Consider the following 17,890-nt stretch of genomic DNA (forward strand, 5'->3'; position numbering starts at 1 on the left):
ATGATATAGAAGTTGAAATATTCAGCTAGAGTATCTGGTTTCAGACAGGCTAAGTCCAAGTTCTTATTTGTTTCAGATATGCCGTACCAGGTTTCTTATATTGCCAAGTTGCATTATTTTTTACATTTCTGAAGCCTCTTTTGCGTTTATGTCAACATCAGTTTTCATAAAGGAGGATTCCCTCTGCAAATTTTACTCATGTACTATTTTTTCCTTTTTGTCTTCACAGCTTTTAGAAAGAACCAACAATGGTTTTGAAGACTCTGACTCCGGTGCTACCAAGAGTCCGCTCCACTTAGCTGTAAGTGAGGTGCTGTGGGTGGCTTCCCCGATTACAAAAAGAACCTAAGTGTTCCTGGAATTGGGCTGCTCTTAAAATGAAAGCATAGTAGCACAATAATACTAATAATGATAACAGGACATGGATAAAGGCACAAGTTACAGAAAGACTGACTCAAATTCCAATCCTAACTTCCCCACTGGTGACCTCAGACACATACTTACCTCAGCGAGGCCTCAGTTTCCCCACCTGTAAAATGGGGGCAAAGGAAGAGATAATTTTCTTAATGCCTTTACCATAGTGTACTTAATAAATGATTATTATACTTTTTAACAATCTTTAAAATTATTACCATCCAGTAGTTAAATTTTTATAAATTGAAGAAATTTGAAGAAAACATTTTGGTTTTAAATATTTGATTATAGCCAACAATACAGGAGTATAGAGCCTACCAAAAAGTAAATCAAATACCACAATTAAAAATTTGTTAGATATTTAAACACAAACTTGTGAGAGAAAGATGAGCACATGCATAATTGCAACTCTGCTTTTTCTCCGCGCACTTGAAATCAGGATCTCGGAGAAGGTATGAGGCTCTGATTCTTGTACTGGCTGAGATCTCGGAGCAGGGAGGAAGACTTATTCTGTCACCACTGAAGCTTCCTCTCCATACCCCCATTGAAGGGAAATGCAACAGCACAGGGTGAGGATCCCCAAACTCTCCAAGGGGGTGACCAAGCCAGAAAATTCACCCACCACTCTACCTCATGCCTCATGCCACTTGGCTCTGGCAGCTGGTGATCAACAGCTCTTCCCAGGAGCCTCTTGGACAAGCAGCCATACCCAGCAATAGCAGCTCACGTGTAGAAGGTGCTGCTGCAATGTGAGGCCTCAGTCCACAGCCATGGTGTTGGTGTTAGGATGTACCTGGTAGCTGATACTAAAAATAATACTAAAAAGAGTTAAAGGGGCTGGGTCTCTAAGTGTAACTGTTAGGACGTTCACTTAGTATAGCACTTCCTCAGTGTCATTTTGATGAAAAAATGGGATGGGGATTTTGTAGAACAGAGGGGAATGTTTTGTTGATGGCACACAAGGTGAGGGTATGAACCATCTCATAAGGACTGGGATTAACTGATCACAGTGCATGCAGCCCCTGCTTCATTGCTAGTCTCCCCCCATACTTGCCAGCACATCTGCTGATCCTTCTCACCACAATCTGCCACAGCCGCCAACACATCACTACACACCCACTGACACACACACATTTTGAGTCTAGTGAAATTAGGCTTAAATGTTCATCAGTCTCTGTTCTGGAGATGGATTTAGAGTGGGAAAGGTAGATGAATAGTGGGAATTTGCATGCATAAAACTTCATGCCTCTTGGCTCTTATTACAGGTTGCTCTAAAGGTTGCTCCCTAGAATCTCTGCCCAACCATCTACTGCACCAAGGCTGTGCGTTCGCAAACAGCATTAGCTGCCCCTAGGGAGGACTATTTGGGGTTATCTCAGCTAGAATTCTCATGCCCTTTGTAAGAGGGGTTGGTTGCATTGCCACATCTGCTAGTAACCTGAGAAGAGACTTCCTTTGCTTCCCCAAGTTCTGTCATCTTTCATTCTTTTTTTCACCCCAAATTATTGTTGAGTGCTTACTGTGTGCCAGTTGCTCTGCTAAGATCTATGAGTTTGTGGTCATGTAAAGACAGGGTAGCATGTCATTATTGGAGAGAACTGGGCATTGGCAGTTCTGCAGGCACATAGGAAGTACACCCAGAAAGGAGGTCCCAGTCACCAGTCCTCCCATTAACAACTCATCTAGTCATGATTTTCCCACTTGTAAATTAAAAAGAGCGAGTTAAAGACCCCCAAGCCCTTCCTAACTTATAAATTTATTTAATTGGCTTTTTTTTTTCTTTGTCTGATCTTAGCCAAATACCTAACCTCTTGTGTCTCAGTTTCCTCACCCATAATATGAGAATAGCAGTACCTCTATCACAGGGCCATTGTGGGGTTGACATGAGTTCATGCACGTGGAGTGGTTAGAACCATGGCTGGCACATATGTGCAATCAGCTTCATCCTCACTACTGCTAACGTATCGTTCTTTCATCTGACCTATGCTAACTGGGTGTGTGCTAAGCACATGTTCCGGCAGCAGGAGAGGTGGCAGTGAACAAAACTTCTGTCCTTGTGGACAGAACAGCTTCTGTCCTTGTGGAGTTTCTAGTCTAGGAGAGAAATAGGCAAGTAAAAATATAACATGACAAATGGCAAGAAATGCTGCACATGCTCCAAATGGGTTCAGCAAGACAACACTGAGGTGCCAGATGAGTCTCTACTTTACATAGCCTAGAATCTTATGTTTGAACAAAGACCTTAAGAGCTGGCCATGTTGATAGCTGACAGAAGAGTGTGCTGGGAAGAAGTGCAGAGTTCCTGGGGTAAGGGCGTGCTCATCATGGTCCCCGAATAGCAGAGTAGGGAAGGGAGAATGGTAGGGGGCAAGGTCTGACATGTGGACGACGCAGGGAGTCAGGGCAGGGCCTTGTACTCCATTGTAAGAACTTCAACTTTTACTCTGAGCAAATCAGAAAACCATTAGGAGGAATTTGAAGAGACAGATGATATGATGTGGCTTATTTGAAAAGGATCACTTTAGCTTCTGTGTGGAGTTTGCATTGTAAGGGAACAATAAGAGAAGCAAGACAACCAGGAAGTGATGACGATGGTGATGACGATAACTTTGACCAGGGTGATAGTAGTGGATTAATTCTAAAACTATGTTATTCTTGCCCTCTAAATGATAACACCTTTTAAAAAATTATTATTTGCTTCAAGAACCCTATAAATATGCCCATCCTTCTCTCCAGGGGCCTTGGTGGCAATTAACCTGATAAAAACCCAAGGCACATTATTTCTTCTATGAATGCATTCTAGCAGTGAAATAGACCCAGATGCCCCCAAACCTTGACTGCCACAAAAAAACCTGACCTGCCTTGAGTTACTATTTCCTGGCTGAATGATTCAAGTCTCTAGGGTTATCAACCCAGTGAATTTCATAAACATTTCATCCACTTGAAAAAATTAAATCAAGGAACAAGCCTATGCAAATGAAAGGCTCCAGCTGTCAAGATTTCCAGATGGACCCATTGTTTTGTGGATTCTATTGCGATCCCAAATTTTTTCTCCTGATTGCCCTAAGTCCCTATCTAAAAAGTCCAAAGGAATTAATTGTGTTTAAGACATACTTAAATTACCTAATGAAATATTTTTAATATTTTTCTTTTTTTTTTAATAAAGATTTTTCAAAAATCAAATTTAAAATGTATGATTGCTACCTCTAGTGAAGGTTTTAACTGGGTTGTCTATTGAAAGCCAAACTACTTCGTGCTTTTTGAACAAGCATATTTGTTCTTTTGTGTGATTACCTCCTCATTTAGGAGGTAACTTATTTCAGAAATCATTGGTGAAACTACTAAATACCTGTTTTGGGAAGGAAATAGAGTAATAGGGCAATTTTCCTCAGGTACTGCTGACATGAGAAAAGTCTCCTTTCCCGACTACCTGTGCCTCCTTCAAAGAGTTTAAAGCTTTATTGTATACTTTTTTGTATACTCCAAGAACCATATACCTGCTCAAAGGCAGAATCATGCATTTAACCCTAAAATAGAATTCCATATCACATGGTCATTTGTTTCTAGAGTTAAGCTCTAAAGTGTGGAAATAAGTGAAAGTTCTTGTCTAATCAAAGTTACCCTTACTGTTACCCTTAAATTGCCCTTAAAGTTGAGTGTACATAGTTTTGTGTCTTCAATTCTGTGGGGTAATGCTTTTGCATGCTAAAATTCAAGCTAGACTAGGGAAAGAAATGAAAGGAGTTCTGTGGGTAAATCTGGCCTTTCAACCATTCTGTCTTTAAGAGAATTTAAAGTGCCTGATAGAGAAGAAAGCATGGGTTGGAATTCAGAAGCTTTCCTAATTGCCAGCAGTGTCACTCCATCTTTTTTTTTTTAATATTAGGCCTCCAAATTTAACATAGGTTGATGGATTAATTGTTTGTGGTGAGGATTAAAGGAGAAATTATGGGGATAAGTTTAGCACCTAACTTAAGTGCCTTAATGTGACTCTGCTCTTCTGAACAGAGCTGATTCCTTCACATTGGCTTGCTTCCTATGTACATTTCTCTTTCTCCTGTGTCTTCTCTTTATTAAATCTAAATATGTTAGCCATCATATTTTGTAGATACACATGCCATTTACAAGTTGCCAATTCTATTTTCCTAGGCTAAAGCATATTGATGGAAATTAAAATGTTTATTATCTTTGTGATAATAGTAACTGGCACTGAAGAAACCAACATTTGCAAATGACATCTAGGCCCTGCTATTATCTATAAAGAATTCATTTCCCTTTGGTGGGAAGTCAGGATTTACACATAAGCTGAAGCAGTAGCTACCATTATACTTTAAAATGAGAAGTTTTATGAAAAGTCAATTTTCAAATAAGTCACAGATAAGCCCACAATAAAGTAGGATAGGCTGATTTATACCCTGATGTAGACACTCCTAGTACCACAACTTTTTACAGGAGGATAGGTCCTCCCAAGTTGGCTTAAAATTACCTATGGCCAGTTGATAATAGCTGAAACTGGGTGGTAGGTATATAGGAATTCATTACACTCTCCTCTTCTCTTTGTACAAGTTTGACATTTCCTATAATCAAGAGGTAAAGAATCATGTTCCTTTTGGTCTTTTTGCACCCTTTCCGTAGGAGCTCATGAAAAGCCCACTGTTCAGGCTCAAGGGTCCAATTGGTCTTTGAATGTCACCTCCACCATCTAATGCTGAATGACCATGGAAAGGCTGGGTAATGTCTCTGCCTTTCTGTGTCCCGCTCAGTAAAACAGGGATAACAGTAGCATCCAAATGATGGGTTGTCATGGCCATTAAATGAGGTGCTACATGTCTAGTACTGCCTGACACACAGCAAGGGCTCAATAAATTTAGTTATTGCTTCAAAATCCTGGTCAGACTGAAGGCTTACAATCTTATGCAAATATGGTTCACACAGCAAGTACAGGTCAGAGAGGTGGACATGTAGGAATTTATTTTCCTGTCTCAAGAAAGGCAGTTTGTATAGTAAAAGAACAATAGTCTAGAAGTTAGCCTGAGTGTGTACCTTCTTGCCTCATAATTCTGATCAAGTCACTGTATCTCTGTGTTAAGCCTTCTAGAGAGGGGGGTGTATAGGTTTTTAATTCAACATTTGTTATTCAACTCTTTCATGCCATTACCTGTAGAGACAAAAGTATCTTGTTTAAAAGTCAATTAAGTGGAATCACTGGAAAAAAAGTATAAGACATTGCAGATTCTGGGTTTCAAATTCTAATTTGGCCCCTCAATAGCTAAGTGATCTTGGTGACAAATTAATTGTTGCTTGTTTTGTTTTTTCATCAATAAAAAGATTGTTTGCATAGGTAAATAGCTGCTATTTAAAAAATATATTTCCACTGCTAATAGTAATAAATGATTATAACAGCCATTATGTTAATCCATTTATTCATCAAATAGTCATTGAGTGTCAATTATGCACCAGGCATGATTTAGGATTACAGCAGTGAACAATACACTTGAAATGCCTTCAACCACAGATAATAAACAAGACAACAGATAAGTAATAGATATCAAGTGGTAATAAGTGCTATACAGATAAAATGAAGCAGGGTAAGTGCGGTGGAGAGAGTCTGGTAGTATGCTGAGGTGGAGTGTGGAGGGCTGCATTTTGGCTCTGGAAAGCCTCCAGATAAGGATATTTGAAGCAGAAGTACCAGGAGAGCCACGTGGCCCTCAGGGGGAAGAGCTTTTCAGAAGAAATAGAAAATACAGATGTAGGGGCTCCTGGCTGGCTCAGTCAGAGGGAGAAGTGACTCTTGGTCTTGGAGTCGTGAGTTTGAGCCTCACCTTGGGTATAGCAATTACTAAAAAAAAATAAACTTTTAAAAAGAAAGTAAGTACAGATGCAATAGCCCAGAGGAGGAAATGCATGTATTTAACCATGGGGTGGGGGACAGGGGGGAAGGTGGCAGTTAGTGTGGTTGAACAGAGTGAGTGAAGAGGTATATTGATCAGAGTAGAAGGGTACCTCATCCTAAGAGCCTTGGATTTTAATTATCAAAGAAGGAAGAAGCCATTGACTAGTTTTCATCAAAGACTGATATGTCCAACTTGGGTTTTAAGAGGTTTCATCTGGAGGCTGTGTCAGTAACAGATTGCAGCGGGGCAAGGATGGAAAGGAAAGCTCTTGCCATATCTTGGCAAGAGGATGGCGCTATGGTGAGAACTGTGTAGATTCTGGATATATTTTAAAGAAAGAGTAGAAATGATGGTGCATTGAGGGCTGCTACTAGCCACACTGCACTTCTGTCTGAATTAGAACAGGGATGTGAGGTTAGGTGTTTTCCTGCCAGAGAACCTATGACGCCTGTGTGGTTAGCAAAAGGGATCCTTTCCCCTCAGCAGACACATCCCTGTCCCAGGGCATGGCACAGCTGGGAGGGGGAGAGAGGCACTACCTTTCAGCACCCATTTCCCTAGTGTCCCAGAGCCCTTGCACACAGCTCCAGCCCTGGCCTTGAGAGGAGAGATAAAGGTGACTCTGAAGTTTTGGGTCTGAGTGACTCGAAGTATAGCATTGCCACTTACTCTGATGGAGGAGGCTGCAGATGGAGCAAGTCTGGGGAAGGAAATTCAGAATTTGGTTTGGGAGACCCCTGGGTGGCTCAGTCAGTTAGGTGTCTGCCTTTGTGTCAGGTCGTGATCCCGGGGTCCTGGGATGGAGCCCCACATCAGGCTCCCTGCTCAGTGGGGGAGTCTGCTTCTCCCTTTGCCTCTTCCCTCCTGCTTGTGCCTTCTCTCTCTCTCTCTCAAATAAATAAATAAAATCTTTATTAAAAATAATTTGTTTTGGAATGTGTTAAGCTTGAAATGCATATTTTCAAGTGGAAATATCAATAGGCAGTTTAATCTACAAGTCTAAAAGTGAAAAAGAGAAGTTAGCAACGGGATATAAATTTGAGATTCATCAGCATGTGAATTATTATACTGCATATTATATGTAATATATGTTTAATACATCATAACCATAATCATTCACAAAAATAATGTAAAGAGAGAGTATTAAAGCAATTCCTATCAGTACTCTTAAATTCTATGGGTCTTTTTATGTGTAGTTTTTGGTATCATTAACATATACTTAGGGAAAAAATTGAAATGATTTTTAAAAAGGTAAAAAGGTAAGATGAAGTAAGTCCATATACTCATTATTTTATATTCCATTTCTAGTGGTAGCTACCTCTACCCTTTTAAGTTTCTTTTTTTTTCCCTTTTAAGTTTCTTTTGTATTTTTCTAAAGTTTTGGATATAGAAATATACACAGATATAGATAGGTATATATCTGAATATATTTCCTTTTTATATAAATGAGGTCATGTTATACATACTGTCTGAAGCTTAATTTTTCAAAAAGTTTTTGATAGATTTTGTCAAGCCATTCTCCACAAATGTCACATGTTTGCATGTCATACAGCAACAGGGCATAGATTGCTTTTTTTCACCATGTCTTTTTTTTTTTTTTTTTTTTTTTTTTTTTTTTTGAGACAGAGAGAGAGAGAGAGAGAATGAGCAGGGGAGGCAGAAGCAGATTCCCCACAGAGCAGATTGCCCGGGGAGGGGGCTCGATCCCAGGACCCTGGGATCATGACCTGAGCCAAAGGCAGCTGCTTAACCGACTGAGCCACTCATGTGCTTTTCTCACCATGTCTTAACTAATATGAGACATGACCAAACTTAATCGTTGTCAATCTGGTAGTTGAGAAATAGTACCTTAAAAATTTACATATTTTCTCCATATGTTCATTGGCCTTTCATGTTTCTTTTTCTGTGAGCTGACTTTTCATGCCTTTTGTACATTTTCCTAAGTTTTAAAGTGGTTTGTAAGAGCGTTTTATGTATTGGAGATTGATCTTTTGTCTGTGCTACGCTTTCTTCCAAATATGTTGTGCCTTGAGGAATCAGTGTGGTGGGAAAATAAAAAATGCAGCTGACAAGGAGGGGACCCTGGCTGCTGAGTGCTCTGGGGCAGGTTTTTCCTGTATCTCCTTAACTCCCTCCTCCTCCCCCATGAAGTCCCCCCTCCTATCCTTATCCCTCCTCCCTTTTATTTCCAATGTCCTTTACCTTGTGTGTGCATATACATTTTTTTTTTAACCTTACAGACTTAAAGAAAAAGATCTCTCAGGCTTTCAATGTTGTGCTTTAGTAGCATGAAGCCTCTTAACCTAACATAGCATAGGGCCTCACGCGAGGCCTGAACTTGGTGCTGGTACATGGAATATATTTCCATAATTGTGTCTATGTTTTCATGATAATCAATGGGAGAAGTAAAGGAGAAAGGAGGAAGCATCAATTGTGTGCAAGATATTATAGAAAGCCTGTGTGAATTTATCTCTTTTTATCTTTCCTGGGAGGCGGCTTTTACTGTTCTCGTTATATATAGATGAGAAAACAAACTCCAAATGAAATTAAGAAACTTGCCCAGGGTCCCATGCTTAGAAATTAAAATATTGGACTGTAACAGGTCTGTAGGCTTCTGATGAATTACCAAGTTCACTTTGTTTTTAGTGATTTTTTTTCCTTCTGTGTTTAACAGAAAAGTCTCCCCCCAAATATTCTGATTGTGTCAGTATATTCAGGACTGGACTGATAGATAGAAGATTCCTTTTTATTTCATAAAGATTTTATTTATTTATTCATGAGAGACACAGAGAGAGAGAAATAGGGAGAAGAGGGAGAAATAGGCTCCTCGCAGGGAGTCTGAAAATGGACTCAATCCCGAGACCCCAGGATCACCCACTGAGCTGAAGTCAGATGCTCAACTGCTGAGCCACCCAGGCATCCCTAAGATAGAAGATTCTATTAATTCATCCACTGTTGGTCTGTATTAGATTATTAGATTGATCTTGGAGGCTCAGCCCTCATGTGGGCTGTTGTGGGATTTGAGGTAAGCGAGCATTTGACTCATTGGTTTCTTCTTTCAGGCCTACAATGGGCACCATCAAGCCGTGGAAGTCCTCCTGCAGTCGCTGGTGGACCTGGACATCAGGGATGAGAAAGGCCGCACGGCTCTGGACCTGGCTGCCTTTAAGGGACACACAGAATGTGTGGAAGCACTTATCAACCAGGGCGCATCCATCTTTGTGAAAGACAATGTAACCAAAAGAACCCCACTTCATGCCTCAGGTGGGTCTTTTCAAGAGTCTGGTTACAAGTCTAAGTAAAAGGATGGCAGCATTTTCTTTCATCCCAACTTTTAAAGTATCAATTTTCTTTCTATATCAGATATGCCTCCACTCTTCCAAAGTGCCTTTGGCCTACGATCCACTTGAAGATGATTAGTGTTCTATGGCCACAAAGGCTCTGGCCTTCTTCTTCTTCTTTCTTCTTCTTTCTTCTTCTTTCTTCTTTCTTCTTCTTTCTTCTTCTTTCTTCTTTCTTCTTCTTTCTTCTTCTTTCTTCTTCTTCTTCTTTTTCTTCTTCTTCTTCTCTTTTTTTTTTTCTGGCCTTCTTTTAGAGCAGTTTTAGGTTCACAGCAAAATTGAGAGGAAAGTACAGAGATTTTTCTGTGTACTTCCTCTCTCTCTCTCTCTCTCTCTCTCTCTCTCTCTCTCACACACACACACACACACACACACACATCCATAGCCTTTCCCTTTATCAGTATCCCTCATCAGAGTGTTACATTTATTACGATTGATAAACCTCCATTGACCCATTGATAATCATCAAAAGTCCATAGTTTACGTTAGGGTCCATTCTTGGTGCTGTCCATTCTAATGAATTTGGACAAATGTATAATGACATGTATCCAGCATGTTAGTATCATACAAAGTATGATTTAAATTCTGCCCCAAATATTCTCTGCATTGTATCTTGCCTTCTTAACTCAGGAGAGAGTTCAGAACTTTGCCCATTAGCTGTCACAAAACTTGCTAAAGAGGAGGCAAGGTGTAATATGATCTTCAGATGCGTAACAGAGACAAAATCACACAGCATTTTAAAGCATAAAATTAATGATTTTTCACAGCTATTTTATCAAAAGTGTCATTAGACAGCAATCTAATTAGCACATCATACTCCCAGTCTAAGGGATGCTTAGCTTTTGCTTTGATTCCTGAGCCATCAGGTGTAAAAATAAAGACTCTTAAAAAGTATATGTTTATATCAAAAAGTAAGTTATTTGCCTTCTCTGGGACTTTTCTCAATATACGTAAAATAGAATCCTCTCAAGACATTCCTGGATGCATACACAGATATAGAGGAAATGTGGAAGACTCTCTGGCTCAGCTAAGGCATAAATTTCTTTGGAGTCAGGATTTCAATGATATCAGCCTTTGATCAGGATAGTAGAGGAATAACTATCTCATTCAGACCATGAAATAATGGGTGGATTGAGGAATCGAAGGTGTAAAGACAGTTTTCCAAAAAGACTTTCTGATTCTTGTTACTTGGAAAAATGTCAGATCTTGTGAAACTATTTCCACGTATATCCTTGAATTTCCAAACCACTTATATTATATTTCCAAGGCAATATAAAGATTGAAAAAAACATGGTGTTGCCTAATTATCTGGAAATGATTTTCCTGGAGAAAAACTTTAGCCATGAGGTCAGTAATGTTCAGTGTGGTTGAATCATAAATTCTCATTTCCTACCACGCTTAGTGTTTATGGTATTCTTCATATTATTATCAAGTATCATTGTAAAGTTCGGTGTTCTGGGCATTCTTGGTATTATTATAAAGTTCAAATTTAGTTTAAAGATTAGCTGTCTTTTATTTTATTTTTATTTTTATTTTTTTGATTAGCTGTCTATTAGTGTGGTAAGCATGCTGTATTACGTACCATGTACAGTATGTCCTGACAATTACAAAAGGCCTATTTAGATTGTGGACAATTGTCCTTGTAAACAGGTACACAATGAAGGATAATCATTGTCACTCATGTGCCACTGTGATCAAGGTTGTGGTCCAACGGAGCCCCCTGGTGGTCAAGATGACTCTCTCCTTTTGGATTTCCCTCGGGTCATTCATTAAAGAGCTGCAGGCTGTCATTTGACTCTATTCTCCACAAAATGTCTGCTGTGCAGAAGCTTCAGCTTGTGCTTCCACAATCTTTTCCAATTCGAGAGGCCAGTTTTGGGGTTTTTTTTTTCAAATCCTGGGAGTACTGTGAGGGGGCAGGAGCCAGGTTGGATATTAGAGGTTTTGGCACAGATAGTTGCGATGACAGTTGTGGCCTTTGAGCAACATGAAAAATAGCTGTCTGTCACTCACAGCCAGGGAGAGGCTGAGCTAGTCTGAGACAAAGCTAGAGTTGGCCGGGAACGGTGTAAGGAGATGTTAGCATCTTTCTGCTAGAAGGCAACTGAGGAAAATGTGTATGGGAAGCCAATGAGAATTCTAGTTTTGCTACACTTTTATAATAGAGGGGAATTACGATTACCTGAAGGCCATGAGCCGCTGCACACCACCCCACACCTGCCAAAAACAAAAAAACAAAGCACCACTGTAGAAATGGGTTTGTTCTCCAGCGTACTTAGATGGTTTTATTCTTTTTCTGTGTAGCCAAAAGTCAAACATCTTTAGAACTATTATGATTATGAGTATTTAAAGAATGTTGTCAATATTCTAATTGACATAGAAAGAAGAATGAATGAAAATACACCAGACCTGCTCTTTCACAACCCCATTGTCTGTAGTATTTAGCTGTCAGTCCTCTGCTAATCATTTCCTTTTAAGCGTACATTAAATTCTTGCATATTTTACCAGTGGCAATAGATTAATGTAATTTTTAAAACAACAAAAAAATAAAAACAACAGCAACAGCAGTATATTGCCTGTATTGCAGTCTACAAAATTTCCTCCTGAGATACATAAATGGAACATTGCTGAATGAGCTGAGTGCAATGGTCTACAAAACATGGGCATTATTCCTGTAGTTAATCTGAGTTGTGTTGATGAATGTGAGCTCATTCCAATATGCATTGTCCCTGAAAAATATGTCGTTAAATTAGCCTTCTCTCACGACTGGCGTGCAATAAAAAGAACTGTAAAACACAGCTTTTAGAAGAACCTTTATCAACCGAACATAGCTGCATCTATTCCCTTCTCTCTCCACAGCCATAAGGAGGGGAAAGCAATGTGGTTTATGGTGTCCTCATTGTTCAGAAAGGAGAAGGTCACATTTGGAATTTTAAACGTATTTGTTCACATTCTGCTCCCTCAGCAGAAAGCTATGTTTTTTTTGTAAGGCTATGGATTCCATTCAGCAAGCTGGAGGAGAATACCTTAGCCCAGCAGATGATCAGCCGGGGAGGCTTGCTTCCCAAAGAAGCCTCTTGCCTGGTGTGCACCGGGCCACGACCTTGTGTTTCGCCCCAGCTGGTCAAGGCCAACAGTAGGGCCGGCTTTCCTGCCCATGAGCAGCCCCCACTAGGGCCAGAAGGGGCAAGGCAACACAGAGGCCCAAGAGTTTGCGAAGGTAGCAGCTGCAGGAGACCCTGCAGGGTGGAGAAGCTGGGCTGTGGTTTGAGGACTCCTGGCAGAGTTGTCCTGTAGCCGCAGGCCATACATCTGTGAGTTTCCTGGGAGCTGTCAGTCTAGGAGCAATCAGCTGAGGGCTCACCTACACCTTTCTGGTGTGAGGTTTTGCTTTAAGTCACCGCTAATCAATCAGAACCATTGCTCTAATGTCTACCTCCAAATGTAAAATGACTGGGAGAAACAAAGGCAGGACCAATTAGCATCTCCCTTCCACATCTCCTCCCATCCTATTCTGCCCCCCTGTTTCCCCTCCTTGCCCTTCTTCCTTCTTTATAAAAAGGGTAGGAGGCAGGCTGGACTCAGGGTTATATAGAATTGGGTGACTCTCTTAGAGGAACACAAAGAACAGCTGAACATTTCGGAGAGGTTATCAGTCCCATACAAGAAGGTAAGAAAGGACATCATTTTTAAGGAACCAACTCCCAGTATAGGAACCAGGAAAAAGCTAGATGAGGACCAAAGTGCCATGATGGGAAGAAAGGGGAAGATGAATTGATTAGTAATGGAAACACTAGGGTATGATGTGCCCAGCAGCAAGCAGGAACTGGAAACCTGGGGATATCTGTCAGCAGCAATTGAAAACCACTGATTTGAAATCCAAATAAATTTCGCTTTGGAGGGATACGTGTGGTGCTGGTCTGTTAAAAGGATGTCCATTCTTTTCTTTTTCAGTAATTAATGGTCACACACTGTGTTTACGGCTATTACTAGAAATTGCAGACAACCCAGAAGCGATTGACGTGAAAGATGCCAAAGGACAGTAAGTGTTCTTAAACCTGGCCTGGGGTTGTTGGCATTTCAATCACAACAGGTAAATCAGTTAATTTTGCTCAATAGCTAGGAGGGCTGACTGCTGAATTCTAGTTTGGAGTATATATTTGAGTGAAATTCATAGTTGAGAGCCCTAGAATAATGAGGGGGTTTTGTGCTAGAGTATATATATATATATATATATATATATATATATCCAAGAAAAGTATGGGAAGGGCTGTATCTTGATGAAAAAGAGCCAACATTTTATGTCTGTGGCCATGAGTCCTGGCCTTTCTTTAATTTGTTTCTTGTTTGTATCCATTTTTACCCTCTTCTGAAGCTGCTGCATTCCCTTTTTTAACATTAATAATGACCGGAGGGCAGACCTCAAGAGGTTATCTGAATCATAAAAAAAAAAATTCCTTCATATTTTTATAATTTCTGAGGGTGTTTTTCCAAAGTATTTCCATTTATTAGCCCATTCCCCCACCTAATCTTCTCTTGCAAATAGGAAATGCAGAGCAAAAACAAAGCACTAGTGACTCACCCTCGATATGAATTAGCACCAGAGTTACAACTAGAACCTCCCCTCCTGGATCCCAACACTCTATTTTTTCCTCCAGACTTGTCAGACTTTTCTTCCAGGCAATGAAGCTTTGATCAAATAAAATCTTGAACAGAAGTTCAACGTAGAAAACTATACAAGTAGAGCTGCAATGATAGTAGCAAGAGGGCCTCCTACATAAACACACTGCCTACTCAGTGATTATTTGGTGACTGCTACACAGTTTTGAAGGTGATGGGATTAACAGGAACATTTGAGAATCCCCCTGTCCCACCTCTATTGCTCATTCCGCTGACACCATTCCACATGGCCTTTAGAGACCAGAGATGGATGCAGCCTGTTCCATGCAAGCAACCTGGGACACTCAGAAAATCAAGCAATTGTTAAGAGGAGACTCAAGAAAGAGAGAAAAGAGAGGTGTCCTCCTTCTGGAAGTGATGGGGTTTTCATTTGTTTGTTTTCCCCAAACTTCGTCAAAAAGCCTAATTTATTTCTCTGCCTAGAACCCCACTGATGCTTGCTGTAGCATATGGACACATTGATGCTGTTTCATTGTTACTTGAAAAGGAAGCTAATGTAGATGCCGTTGACATCATGGGCTGTACAGCTTTACACAGAGGGGTATGTACATCTTCCTCAACTACAGTGAAGCAATTTTGTATTGAGCTTGTTTCCTCTTTCCACCCCCATGTGAATTTTTAGTAATAAGATTGTTTCCTAAGATAACTAATTAATCTCAGTTGAAAAGAAATTACAGGGGAGTCTGGCTGACTCAGTTGGTAGAGCATGCAACTCTTGATCTCAGGGTCATGAGTTGGACCCCACATTGAGTACAGAAATTATGAAAGAAGGAAAAGAAAAGAAAGAAAAGGAAAGAAAAGAAAGGAAAGGAAAGGAAGAAAGAAAGAAAGAAAGAAAGAAAGAAAGAAAGAAAGAAAGAAAGAAAGAAAGAAAGAAAAAGAAAGAAAGAAAGAAAGAAAGAAGAAAGAAAGAAAGAAAGAAAGAAAGAAAGAAAGAAAGAAAGAAAGAAAGAAAGAAAGAAAGAACAAGCTAGCTTTTGCAAAGGTAAAATAATAACAGGTACTCTTAGGTCCTGCCTTTCAGATTTCATGCTAGATTAGGATAATAGGTACATGAACACCTGCTGTTGGTAGAATTGGTTGTGTTTTGTGATTATATGCACATCATAGAAAATTTACAAAAAAAGAAAGTTTTAAGGCTCAAAGAAGAAAATCACGATCCCCAGTAATCTTACCTCCTGGAGATAACTGCTTTTTGGCATAGGTATCACCAATATTTTTGCTGCGTATGGATTTATTTTGAATTTTAAAAAGAGGATATGGAAGATGCTATTTGGAACCTGCTTTTTTTCTCTAAGTAGATCAAGGACCTTTTTCCATGTCACTAAGTATTTTTCTCCTCCATTATTTTAATCCCCCATTGTGTGGAAGAGGTATACTTTATTCCAATGATTACTTAGCTTTCAGTAGCCATGCTATTTCTAATTGTTTTTTTATTACAAATGTTGCCCAATCAACACCTGAAATATGTATCCTGCTGAAATATGTTTTCTGTGGACAATTCTTCATACACATCTGCTGAAATTTTTTTTAAAGGATGTCAGATAAACTAAATGAAACAAAAACAGAAATCATAAAATGATTATTTGGGGATGGTGCTGAACACTATGATAAATGAAAAGAACTCTAAGCAGTGAATATCATAATCATAGTTCTCTTTTTCTAATACTTCCTGTGGGTGGTGCCACAGGCTGGGAGCCTTAACACGTCTCATTAGGCCTCACGACAACCTGTGAGTCATTATTACTGTTACCACTTACAGCTGGATAAACCGAGGCACAGAGAGGCAGATCTGTCTGCATTTTACGAGTGTGAGCCAAGATTTAATTTGCACCTTCCTGATTCTAAAGCTGGTATTTTCACTCTATCATGATACCTTTTAAGTTAATGTCTTGAGAGTCAAGAGATGTTTCGAAAATGTTGGTGTTCACAGACTTCTCAGTCATGAATCTTGCTGGGGTTGTCAGCCCGGCTCCTCAGAAGCAGGGCAGAGTCGGCTTCCCTTAAAGCCCAGGCGTGTGTCCACTTACTCCGAGGCTAGCTCACTTAGCCACTGCTTTGCTTCCCCATCTCTGCCCTTCTGAGATGTGTCTTGTGTTTTTAATTGCAATGCATCAGATTATGACAGGCCATGAGGAATGTGTGCAAATGCTGCTGGAACAAGAAGTATCGATTCTCTGTAAAGATTCCAGAGGGAGGACACCCTTGCACTACGCAGCTGCACGGGGCCACGCCACATGGCTGAGCGAGCTGCTCCAAATGGCACTTTCCGAGGAGGACTGCTCTTTCAAAGACAACCAAGGCTACACACCACTGCACTGGGCTTGTTACAATGGTGAGTTGATTGTCATTTCACTGATTCCAGTAGATTTCCTGCCCCATACCACTGTGGTCTCGGTGGAGGTGAGAACATAGTGTTAAGTTGTAAACCACGGTCTCTAACCTTTCTGCATCTAAGGTACCCACCTCTCCACCGCCCCCTTTTTTTAGCTTTTCCCTTTATTAGCTCCATGATGCCCTAAGGCAATAAAAATACACTTTCCTCCTTTTTGTTAATCACTAACATCTAACTCCAAATCAGAAGCTCTGATGAACTGAAAGAACTAGTTTTAATCAAGGTTCCTGGCTTACCTGAGTAAACCAAAGATCCTACGAGGAATTAAAATAATACAACTAAAAACAAACAAAAAAATATGATGTAATTATGTGTCACAATTGACTATTAGTTGATGGGTGATTTCTTGTGTTGGCATTTCTTTTTCTGTCTTATATCCCCTATTTATTTAGTTGCACTTGTTATTTGGGAGATTTTAAATTTTTCGTTTCACTGAGTTGAGTAAAAAAGAAAATGCATACTAATTGTAACATATCAAAAATGCTGAAGTGCCTAAAGTAAAATTGTCTCCATTTCCAAATTTACTTTCTGATGTAATTTGGTATGTATCTTTCATAATTTTCCTGTGAGAATAATAAATAAATACAAATTGCATGTGCATCTATTTTTGAAAACTAGAATTGGATAAGAAATATTATATAACTTTCTTTTTTTGTTACTGTTTAAGTTTCTGTTGCAGATATTCTTACAAGTCAGTATATATTAATATACACTGATCTTTTTAATAATTTGTGTATTTTGTAGCTATAGAGCTACAGAGATGATAGCTACATAGCTATGTAAATGTACACTGCGTATACCAGAATTTATTCCTTATTCATACCAGATCCTGTTGATGAACAGTCAGATTGGTTTCAGGTTGTTTCCTTTTAAAGACACTGCTGCAGTGTGTTGTTCATATTAGTCCCTTAACTTCTGTCAGATAAGTTTCCAAAAGTGAAATTATTGATGAGGGCATGTATATTTTTTAATTTTAGTGAGTTATACCATATTACTTTACCAAGAGAGTATAAAAATTCATTATTCCATCAGACGTGTATATAAAACTTACTATTTTCTTAAGCCTTTGGCAGCCCAAGACAATACCATCTTTTTGTGTGTATGTCACTTTGAAGGGCAAGAAACAGGTGTCTCATTATTTCAATTTGTGTTTCTCTGATAGT

At 39.5% G+C, this 17,890-nt stretch overlaps 1 protein-coding gene across 6 annotated transcripts in view; it reads left to right on the forward strand.

Moving 5' to 3' along the window:
- ANKRD44 (ankyrin repeat domain 44) overlaps window positions 1-17,890 on the forward strand; it is a 327,787-nt gene that overhangs the window by 273,327 nt on the left and 36,570 nt on the right. For all 6 annotated transcript variants that reach the window (XM_072741290.1, XM_026002615.2, XM_026002617.2 and 3 more), the window contains exons 17-21: window positions 230-301; window positions 9,374-9,575; window positions 13,607-13,694; window positions 14,756-14,873; window positions 16,451-16,667. In XM_072741290.1, coding sequence (XP_072597391.1) covers window positions 230-301; window positions 9,374-9,575; window positions 13,607-13,694; window positions 14,756-14,873; window positions 16,451-16,667 — 697 coding nt within the window. The remainder of the gene's footprint in view (window positions 1-229; window positions 302-9,373; window positions 9,576-13,606; window positions 13,695-14,755; window positions 14,874-16,450; window positions 16,668-17,890) is intronic.

The sequence above is a fragment of the Vulpes vulpes genome, chromosome 16 (assembly GCF_048418805.1).
Source record: "Vulpes vulpes isolate BD-2025 chromosome 16, VulVul3, whole genome shotgun sequence".
Taxonomy (NCBI): domain Eukaryota; kingdom Metazoa; phylum Chordata; class Mammalia; order Carnivora; family Canidae; genus Vulpes; species Vulpes vulpes.